We start from the raw sequence: 10,465 nt of genomic DNA, 5'->3' as shown, positions 1-10,465 counted from the left end.
CAGCCAATCACAGGGCAGACGTAGACGAACTGCTTCCGCACTCACACTCACACCACGGGACAATTTAGTGTGTCCCATCAACCTGCCACGCATGTTTTTTGGAACGCTGGAGGCAACTGGAATACCCGTAGAAAAGCCACACTGGCACGGGGAGAACATGCAAACTCCACACAGGAAGGCTGGAGCCGGAACCGAACCCCGCACCTGTGCGCTGTGAGGCCGGCGTACTACCCGGTCGCCCACTGGATCCTACTTTGATCAAATGATGCGATGATGTTTTTTTTTTCTCCAAACAGCACAAGATGCGAATCGATTTCGAATGTCATTCGCCGACGCTAACGCAAATGGCGAATGGACAATTTGGGTGCGAGTCTGAGCTCTAACATCAGGTCTATATTTTTTTTCTCCAAACAGCACAAGATGCGAATCGATTTCGAATGTACTTCGCCGACGCTAACGCAAATGGCGAATGGACAATTTGGGTGCGAGCTCTAACATCAGGTCTATGGAGCTAGATGAGTTTGAGTAAAAAAAGTGTGCCTCATCACCCTGAATCATACTTTGACCTGGCAGTCAATATTCCCGCCCACCAGATGACTCGGGTTTGCAAAGAGACTTCACGGGAAAGTATTGGATTTGCTTGGGAGATTCTGCTTGGAGGTACAGACCATGGTGGGACCGGCGGCTGTTCTACTTCTGTTCCTGGTGCAAGGCTGTCTGGCAGAACATGGTACGGTATTTGATGCTTGTGCTATCTTTGCTCGCACTAGTCAAGTGAAAATGGCTGGCTGGTTCTCGGACCTCGGGTCCAACAGAAATCGATTTCACGAACCCTGACTCAAGACCAAGTCTGTCAAAGTAGCTTGTCAGAAGATCCGCCACTTTATCGACTAAAAGGCAACTTTTGCAATTTGTTTGTGTAGTTTTTCTTGACAGCCAGCAGGCTTCAGAGGTTCTGATCCGAACGCGACGAGCCAACCAGATATTTGAGGAAATGAAACCGGGTAAGCCGCCCCCGCGCCCCGAGATAAAAGAAACAACCCCAGCCGACCCGGGCCCATGTTTGACTGTTGTACTCAGGAAACCTGGAACGAGAATGCTATGAGGAAATCTGTGACAACGAAGAGGCCAGAGAAGTGTTTGAACAACCAGACAAAACGGTACGACTGCACTCATTTCGACCCGGTGACTGCGAGAGCTACTCGGAGTTTAACAATGAGTCCCTATTCCTCCTCAGGATCTCTTCTGGCAGAAATATCAGGGTGAGTACACTATAGCGTTTGGCATCCGGTCTTGTCCTACTTGCGCAAAAACACCGGGAAGATGAAGCTAGCTCGGCGGCACAAGTTTCTGGTTACGTTCGATTCAAGTTCTTTGACTCGTCGAGAAGTTTAATCAAACACGAACAAAGTCCAGAGCGGCTGAACTCACGCAAGCACACAAACGGCGCATATGTGTCCCTCTCTCCAGACTGCAAGGGAACAACACTGGAACGGACACAGTCCAACATCGACGCGGTCAAAGATTGTATAACAGGTAAAAGCGCACATCAAGAAGGCTGCTTCATGTGATTTAAGCCCCTGGACGTCAGTTTTGGGTTTTTTGGGGGGGGGCCAGGTCGGTGTATTTCCGGCAAAGGACTCAACTACAACGGAGATATCCACATTACTAAATCTGGTAGACTCTGTCAAAGATGGACTAGCGGCTTCCCGCATCCCATCATAAGGTATCGGCTCTATCGAGTGAGGCCCACAATCACAAATACGAGCTCAAAGCGCTTTTGGTGTCTCTCTGCAGGGAATTCAACGCTTCAGAACCCGACAGCATCCTAAAGGAGAACTACTGCCGCAACCCGGACGGACAAGATGAAGGGCCCTGGTGTTTCACGCAGGACCCGATGGTGCCCAAGGAGACCTGCAGGGTTCCGATATGTGGCAAGTCTCGTTAGCTCAGGATGACAAATATAGTTTACCGTATTTTCCGCACTAAAAGACGCACTGGATTATGAGGTGCGCCATTCATTGAAGGTGCGTGAAGACGCATTGAATATTTTTGGATTATAAGGCGCAATCTACAATGCATCCACTAGACGGAGCTACGCTCCTTCCGATCGACTCGAGAGGCGTTCATGACCGCCTCCGAAAAACGTAAATTAACGATTACTGTACGTCAATGAAACTACGAAAATTGAAAATTATGCATCAAAACAATAACTCAAGCGAGGAAATCACATAATAAATTCCATAGCCCCCTATAGAATTTATTTTGGCATTTCCTTCAGCGTAGCTCCAACAGAACGACCAGATGTCAGTAAAATGCAGAAGTGTTTTGTTATTTATTCCTTTGTTGTGCACTGTATTCACAAATGAGGATGGTCGGACGGATGGATGGATGGATTTCCTCGCTTGATTTTCTGTTTTGATGCATTATTTTCAATGTTCGTAGTTTCATTGAAGGAATCGTTCATTTACGTTTTTCGGAGGCGGTCATGAACGTCTCTCGAGTTGAACGGAAGAAGAGAAGGCACGGAGACGGCCAAAGACGTACCTGTATTTGTTGAGTATTTGCGTTTAAAAAAAACAACACCACAGCTCTCCCTTTTTCGGAGCTGCAACAAAAACGTATTAAATAAAGCCGCGACACAGTTCACAGAACCAACAGCAAGTTATCACATTGTAAGCGTGTCTCCAGCAAGGAGCCATCTTGTGGTCGACATATTACCGTAATGACCACACACAAGGCGCACCGGATTTTAAGGTGCGTCGTGAGCTTTTAAGAAAATGGAAGACCTTTCGGTGCGCCTTATAGTGCGGAAAATACGGTACTTGTAAGTCACGTGTTGGACCAGGAGGCAGTGTGGCTTTTCGGTTTAGTTTGTCCTAGTGCGTTAGACTGTACAGAAGGTTGCATCTGTGCACCTCGGGAGTGCCTTCTCTCTGATTTTCCCACTTCGATGGTGCCTCTGTAGTTGGGGTGCATTTGCATCCACCGTAAGGTTTGGACACGCGTGCTCCAGAGCTCCGGCACAAAGTGGTGTTTGCAATATTAGGGGCAGATGCCGTAACACGTATTGTTTTGCCCTCTAGGGGAAACCTTTGTCCCCCCCACTCTGGCCCCGGCACCAAAGAGTGCGGGTGACTGTTTACTGGAAAATGGCGTGGACTACACTGGCGACCTGGCCGTCTCCCTGGGGGGCCACGCCTGCCTCCAATGGTCCCAGCCGGAAGTCAAGAAGCTGAGCCAGGGCAAGGACTTTTTACCTGATGTCAGTCTCGTGGGCAACAAGTGTCGTAACCCCGACAACGACCCCGAGGGCCCATGGTGCTACGTTGATGTATCTGGGAACGTGACGGTGGATTACTGCAACCTCCAGCTGTGTGGTAATTGTCGTCCCGGCGGCACCGCTGCAACCGGTACAGCGCGCCAATGGGGGCTCTCGCCCGTGTGTCTTTTCCGCATGCAGAAGAGGAGCTGATTGACTACGAATCGCCGCCAGAGTCCGAAGGCCGCGAGCGCTCTGTCCACGCACCCGCCAGGAAGGCCTTTTTCAACCCTCGGACCTTTGGGCAAGGGGAGAACAGTAAGATCTTCCTCCTCTTATTTGCCAACAACGACGTAAGCAGGCACAATGACGCGGGTTCACATCTGGTAGCAAAATTGACGTTCCTGAGCTCGCTGTGTTGCAGTGTGCGGAATGCGGCCCCTGTTTGAAAAGAAGAACAAGGAGGATGCCAAGGAGAAGGAGTTGCTGGAATCTTACCAGCAACAGCGCATCGTTGGGGGTACAGATGCCGAGGTGTCCTCTTCGCCCTGGTAACCGGACTTGAATGACCTTTGAAATCGGAGGGAATTGACGATCACGGCCTGTTGCCCAAATGACCAAGGCTCGATTTAGTCCGTGGCGGGAAGTCCAAATACTGCACTTCATGACTGATCTTGAGTAGAATTTCTTCTGATCTTGTCCATGCATCCGTCCATTTTCTGATCCGCTTTATCCTCACAAGGGTCGCGGGGGGAGCTGGAGCCTATCCCAGTCAACTTCGGCAATAGGCGGGGGACACCCTGAACCAGTTGCCAGCCAATCCCAGGGCACACATAGACAAACAACCATCCGCGCTCACACTCACACCGCAAGACAATTTAGAGTGTCCAATCAGCCTGCCATGCATGTTTTTGGAATGCGGGAGGAAACCGGAGTACCCGGAGAAAACCCACGCAGGCCCGAGGAGAACATGCAAACTCCACACAGGGAGGCCGGAGCCGGAATTGAACCCGGTATCTCTGCACTGTGAGGTCGACACGCTATCCACAGGACCACCGGGCCGCGAGTCTGACTTGAAATCACCATGAGCTTGGGACCCCCAAATAGCAAAGGAAAACCGTTTCCTTCAGTTTTCTTGGATTTCACACAACGATTATTGGAAATGTCTTCATTACTTCAAAGCATGTCAAAATGCGCAATCGAATAGGAGTGTTTGGTGCTGCAGCCTTTCTTCTCATGCACTGAACTCTTCCCTCCGATTGGGCACATCCAGACTTGACTCAGGAAGAGGGTAGACAGTAGAACAACAAATTTGTCGGCCGTTGTGTGGAAAACGAAGTCGTGAGAGTGAGAGGAAAACAGATCTCATGACAACTACCGTTTAAAATTTTTATTTTTTTTGTAGCCGTGAGTACTGACACGCTGAACCTAGCCAACAGCTGTCAGTGTCAGCTGAGGAGGATGTCGAGGACATAAGGTGCAGAGTGACATGACATGAGTGATCACAAAGACGGGGGTCAAAGTGGACGAAACGGGCATCAACGTATATTGAATGCTGATTCATGTTCTTCTCAAGAACAGAAACGCGATTCGCCTGTTACCTGTCCACTGTACCTCAGCAAATACGGCCGGCGAGCTTTCTCAAATTCATTTTTTTTTTTTTTAGTTGAAGGCCAAATTTCTGCAGCACACGGACGCGGCAGGCCCCACATTTAGCTTTGCCTTGTGCCCTTGATTGACTAAACGGTCCCGAGTGCCATCGGAGGTGAAACGTTTCCGTGCCCTTCAGGCAGGTGATGCTCTACAAACGAAGCCCTCAGGAGCTACTGTGCGGCGCCAGCCTTGTCAGCGACCAGTGGATCCTCACAGCCGCTCACTGCATCCTGTACCCTCCCTGGAACAAGAACTTCACCACCAACGACATCTTGGTGCGCCTGGGCAAACACAACAGGGCCAAGTTAAGACCGCGCCTTCCCTTGCCGTCCCGCGCAACCGTTTGCGGGCAGCACCTCGGCAATCCTGTCGGTGTGCCTTTCGCGTCTTTCTTGCAGGTTCGAGCGCAACGTCGAGAAGATCGTGGCGATCGATAAAATCATCGTCCACCCGAAGTACGACTGGAGGGTGAATCTGAACCGAGACATCGCGCTACTGCACATGAGGCGGCCGATCGTCTTCACCGACCAGATCCACCCCGTTTGCCTCCCCAACAAGAAGGTGGCCAAAATGTGAGATCATACACACACAAGTCAAGTACAACTTTATTGTCAAATGTGCTGTATGTGCAACATACAGCACATTTGACAAACTTCATCGGTAGTGTATGTGCAACATACACCACAGATGAAATTTCTTCCCTCTCAAGACAACATGCAACAAGAGGAGCCGCTGCGGGTGTCCGGGCCGGCATCAAAAGAAAAGCTAACATAAAATGACAAAATAATACAAGACAACACATTAGACAGAGACAATCGTGCAATCTGAACCACTTTCCTGCATACACTTTGTTGTCTGAAGCAGTTATTGATGAAAGAGGAGCTGAATCAGAGTGTCCTTTTCACCAGTGGATCAAAGACGTCATGCTGCAATGTGCACACGTCTGCTACAAGCTAAGCGTGAAAGCAGCAAGAAGCTGTAGCATCCATGAACGAAAAAGAGAGATTGTCTCTCATCTCCTGTCCCATGTAAATCCGCTTCAATTCCAAGCCGCGACTCCCAGTTCCACATACGCATCGGCGCTTTGCGCTGACGCTCCCCTTTCTTCTCATCGTCGGCTCCTCAAATTCTGCATCCATCCAGCCGCAGACTGTCCATCAGCACCTACCTTTCCGCTGAACAAAGCGGGGCTCTGAAAATGCTGCCTATTTCAGGCGCAAGACACAAGCGTCCTGGCGCCGACAGTCCTCCCAATCCAAATCAGTGCTGGTACACGCGTGCTGCCGAGAACGTGCAACCACCAAGCACAGATTCTTCTTCTTTGACGAATGTCGTGGCCAAAAATGCTGAAAAAAGTCCACATCAGGACCACACGACGTAACAACACCACCATGTGACAAAGCAAAAGACAAAAACAACAAAAACACCCAAGGCTCTTGAAGAGCACTTGCCAACGGGCTGCCTCCTCGGGCGCCATCTTGGGAAAAAAATTCAAAATTTGAATCACCAGAGAATGCCATTGCCACGCGCAGATATAGCGGGTGATCCAAAATGTAGCGTCGATGTACCTTTGGCTGAAAAAAACAAAGCACAGAGAGTCAACAGACACTCAAATATCATCGTCTCGCTCTTTATTGCAACTCCTGGGAAATTTGCTTCTTGCTCGACAACCGCTCTATGTTGTTTGCGGCTCAAAGTCGCCAATTGTACGGGTGAGAGTTGCCGAACGTAATTTGTTGGCCAATGGCTAGTTTGGTAGCGTTGCCGGCTGAGCGGCTGCTTCTCACGGTCCGATCAGAAATGACGGCCTGGCGATTTTTCAAACAGGCTGATGAATGCAGGCTTCAAAGGCCGAGTGACCGGCTGGGGAAACCTGAAGGAAGCCTGGAGCCCCTCCGAGAGAGCTTTGCCGACAGTTCTTCAGCAAATCCATCTGCCCATCGCAGACCAGAGCACCTGCAAACGCTCCACTTCCATCAGGATCACAGACAACATGTTCTGCGCCGGTACTAATTTGTTTGGGCCGCTCCGGGTTTTTTGTTTATTTTTGAATGTGCCCGGCCAACAACGTTGATCCCTTTTAGGATATAAACCCGAAGACTCGGACCGAGGTGACGCCTGCGAGGGAGACAGCGGTGGACCCTTTGTGATGAAGGTGAAAGGAGCATCGTCATCATCATCCACCCACTCATGGCGATTATGGAGAGAGATGAATTGAACGCTTCCTTGTTTTCTGTTGCAGCATCCCGCCGAAAACCGTTGGTACCAGATTGGCATCGTGTCGTGGGGCGAAGGCTGCGACCGCGACGGGAAGTACGGCTTCTTCACGCATGTTTTCAGGATGAGCAGGTGGATGAGGAAAGTCATCGAAAACTCCGATGACGACGAGTAGATTGTGAAGCAAATTGAGGCAAATAAAAGTTTGTCCCGCTCAAAAATGACTTTAATTGATCGAACACAACCCGCGGCGGCGCTCGGCCGCATCGACGATCGCGTGCACGTTTCAATTCAAACAGAAGAGCAATCACGCTGTATGAAAGCCGTCTCAAGACTCGCCGAGGGCTACGCTGGCCACCGTTCGTCGCGGTGCACGCGCGCCTCAGCGAAACAAATGTCGGTTTGATGTGCTTTGGGCTACAAATGATGCATGATTTGTTCAATAAACAGTTTTAGTTTTCTGCGTACGTTTCTGCACGTGGTTGGTCGTTGTCATTCTCCAATATCGAGTTTCGGTTATGATGGAATCTTTGAAGGTGTGGGGGGGGGGGCGGGGGTCCTCTGGAGTCCCAATCAACTCGGAATGCAGGATCCTTCAAAAGCGTTTCCTTTCATAAATAAATCTGTTTCGGGCACACAAGGTGAAACAAAAACAGTTTGATCTGTAGAATGGAATAATTTGGAGTGCGATGGAAGGCCTCTTGAGGGTCTCTGCTGGTGTCCTCTGAAAACTGACCACGACATGCGATGGTATAAATAGAAAAACCGCACCTTCCGCAACTATGAACTATTTGACATCATGCGGAACCGTGCTGGTGTAAAAGGGTGGGGGGGGGGGCGTCATTAAAATGAAGAGATTGAACAGGCGGTGAGCAGCGCACCTCCAAACTGATGTGAGGCGATTCTTGCATCCTCAAACGAAAGACAACAAACAACTTTGACTTGCAATTTTAATGGATGAGTTTTCAACATGGAATTTGATTGGCAAAGATGTTTTAGGTGGAAAAGATCTCTCCCAGAAATTGCACATTTGAACAACCTATTATTAGTATTATTTTTTTATTTGTGGCATAGTTGTGCGTGATGAATGAATTCTTCGTCATTTGGTCCAAAAGGATACTGTTGTCAAAAAAAAGTATAAGTCCTGAATATCACACAAGAATATAGTTGTTGATGCCACAACTAAAATAATATTATTTAGGAAGGAATTAATGAAAAAGATGCACGGCATTCAAAGGCGCCGAAGCGGAAAAAGCACGTCAAGCTCGGTCAGGGTGCCGTGGCTTCGCCGCCGGCCGGCCCGTGCGTCAACAAGTGTCTGTTCAGGTGAGTCCTGCGCGTGTAGCTCTTGGGACACAAAGAACAGGCATGTGGACGATTGTTACTGTGACACAACAAGTGTTTCTTCAAGTCGAACTTCCTCCGTAGGCATTTCCCACACTCGGGACAGGAGTAGGGCTTCTCGCCTGGACGACAAAACATTTCACAAACACCAATCAGCCGCGTTGACGTCCGGGACACGAAGCATGAGTAGGGCCCGCTTTATGAAAGACCCGCAAAAAAGCCGAAGCAAAATCGCCCGGTCATTCGAAAGGCGCTGACACACTGCACTGAGTTTGCGCAGTGCCGACTGCTAGCTAGTGCAAGCAAGCCCATATTTAGCGCTGGTTGCCAAACCACCGAACAGGAAGTAGCCTGACGCTGCCTTTTTCTCATGATTGGGCCGTAAAGTAGGCCGCAGCTCAGCGATATTTATTTGTCACAATTTCCGCAGAAATCCCTGGCTTGACTTAAAATGAGGACGAGGAGGTGAGCGGCAGCTCAGAGAAAAGTACGGGCTCGTGCGATACGAATGACATCATAATGTCGGGGGAGTCGAGGCGAGTCCTTGAGCCACAGCTCCACGAAGACCGCATTGAGGTCTGAGAGGAATCTTCCCGTCATTCACCTCGACACAATCTCTCGAAATCATCCACTACCCTCTGACCTCTCACATTTTTTTTCATTTCACAGGTTTTCGATAGGGTTGAGGTCTGGGGAATAATGGCCATTTTGGGGGGGGGGGGGGAGCCCCAACTGCATAACAATGCATGTAAAATTTTTCTTCACAAGTCATGCAAAAATGTCTATACTTTGATATGCATCCAAACTATCTCAAAGGATGTCACTGAAAGCGTAAAACAATGAATAACTCACTCAAGTTTTTTTTAGGGGAAATAAAGTTTTCGGTAGGACTGAACTGTTAACGTTTGATGAGCCCCAACGAAAACAAAAAGTGCAGGGGGTTCCCCAGGCTCGGCAGGAAAATTTAAATAAACAAATAATTCCCTCAGGTTTACCCAATTTGAAGACGATCTCTTCAAAAATTAAAAAAAAAAAAAAAAAAGGCCGATATGCGTCAACATGCCGAGTCTCTTTGCCGACAATCAGTTTGGTGCAAAAATTTGCGTAAATCAGGCCATCGAGAGGCAGTCAAACATACCGGTGTGGATGCGGCGATGTTCGCTCAGGTGGCCGGAGTTGGCGAAGGACTTCCCGCATTCCTGGCAGGTGTACGGCCGCTCGCCCGTATGGACCCTCATGTGCTTCTGCAGGTCGCCTCCGGACGGCCAGCCCTTGCCGCAAACCGTGCACACGTACGGCCGCTCGCCGGTATGCTGTCGTGCACGTGGAGGCCGGCCAGCGCGGTGAAATCTTTGGAGCAGTAGGGGCAGCGATACGGCCGCTCGCCGCTGTGCGTCCTCAGGTGGCCCTCCAGCCCGTCGCGGGTCTTGAAGCATTTGCCGCACTGAGGGCACAGGAAGCGACTGTCTTTGTTGTGACTCGCCCGGTGGGACTGAAGGCCGGTGAGCGAGGCGTACGTCTTGTCGCACTTATCGCAGCGGTAAGAGCGCGGCGTGTGAGAGCGCTGGTGGATACGAAGCAGAGTCACGCCTGCGGAGGATCGGACACGGTACAACGTCAAGAAGTGTAAATTAAATTAAAATCATGTAAATTCAGATTTATTTTGGAAGGAGACTATATATGTACTTTAAAATTGTATCTGTACAGATGATTAAAATAAAATTGAGTAAGTTCAACCACCGTTTGTCTTTTCAGCGTATCGCAAGGTGGTACCCACTGTACTCCGACTTTTACCAAAGTATCCGTACTTCTACTTCGGCATTTCGGCAACCTCTGTCCAAGTTACCTGAGAAGGTCTGCTCACAGAAACGGCAACGGTAAAAGAGCTCGGCGCCCTCCACCGTGTGCGTCTGAAGATGTCGCAAGAGCTGCGACTGGGAGCCGAACGTCTTGGAGCACACGGTGCAGGGGAGGTCCGGCCGCCGGGGA

At 49.8% G+C, this 10,465-nt stretch overlaps 2 protein-coding genes across 2 annotated transcripts in view; one reads left to right on the top strand and one right to left on the bottom strand.

Annotated features, from left to right (window-relative positions):
- The first annotated feature begins 599 nt into the window (after nucleotides 1-599).
- Nucleotides 600-7,353, top strand: f2 (coagulation factor II (thrombin)). Its single transcript, XM_019860713.1, has 15 exons — nucleotides 600-730; nucleotides 924-1,004; nucleotides 1,081-1,160; nucleotides 1,238-1,262; nucleotides 1,471-1,536; nucleotides 1,618-1,726; nucleotides 1,798-1,934; nucleotides 3,087-3,380; nucleotides 3,464-3,580; nucleotides 3,687-3,813; nucleotides 5,052-5,219; nucleotides 5,314-5,487; nucleotides 6,743-6,921; nucleotides 7,000-7,070; nucleotides 7,158-7,353. The coding sequence occupies exons 1-15, from the start codon at nucleotides 670-672 to the stop codon at nucleotides 7,305-7,307; spliced, it is 1,839 nt and encodes a 612-aa protein (XP_019716272.1). The 5' UTR covers nucleotides 600-669; the 3' UTR covers nucleotides 7,308-7,353.
- A 715-nt stretch (nucleotides 7,354-8,068) lies between these two features.
- The window catches only part of LOC109510404 (zinc finger protein ZFMSA12A-like), a 9,183-nt gene continuing 6,786 nt past the window's right edge, over nucleotides 8,069-10,465 (bottom strand). The window contains exon 11 of the mRNA XM_019860707.1: nucleotides 8,069-8,598. Within this exon, the coding sequence (XP_019716266.1) occupies nucleotides 8,402-8,598 (197 nt within the window). The 3' untranslated portion in view covers nucleotides 8,069-8,401. The remainder of the gene's footprint in view (nucleotides 8,599-10,465) is intronic.

This window comes from Hippocampus comes, unplaced genomic scaffold (assembly GCF_001891065.2).
Source record: "Hippocampus comes isolate QL1 unplaced genomic scaffold, H_comes_QL1_v1.1 scaffold56, whole genome shotgun sequence".
Taxonomy (NCBI): domain Eukaryota; kingdom Metazoa; phylum Chordata; class Actinopteri; order Syngnathiformes; family Syngnathidae; genus Hippocampus; species Hippocampus comes.
Note: the sequence above shows the minus strand (reverse complement) of the source record. Positions and strands in the feature narration are given on the sequence as shown.

Bases quoted from the DNA above. Each gene is read 5' to 3' on its own strand.
- f2 (XM_019860713.1), top strand. From the start codon at position 670: ATGGTGGGACCGGCGGCTGTTCTACTTCTGTTCCTGGTGCAAGGCTGT. The intron at 1,537-1,617 runs GTAAAAGCGCAC...GGGGGGGGCCAG, and splicing joins GGTCAAAGATTGTATAACAG to GTCGGTGTATTTCCGGCAAA. The intron at 7,071-7,157 runs GTGAAAGGAGCA...TTTCTGTTGCAG, and splicing joins GTGGACCCTTTGTGATGAAG to CATCCCGCCGAAAACCGTTG.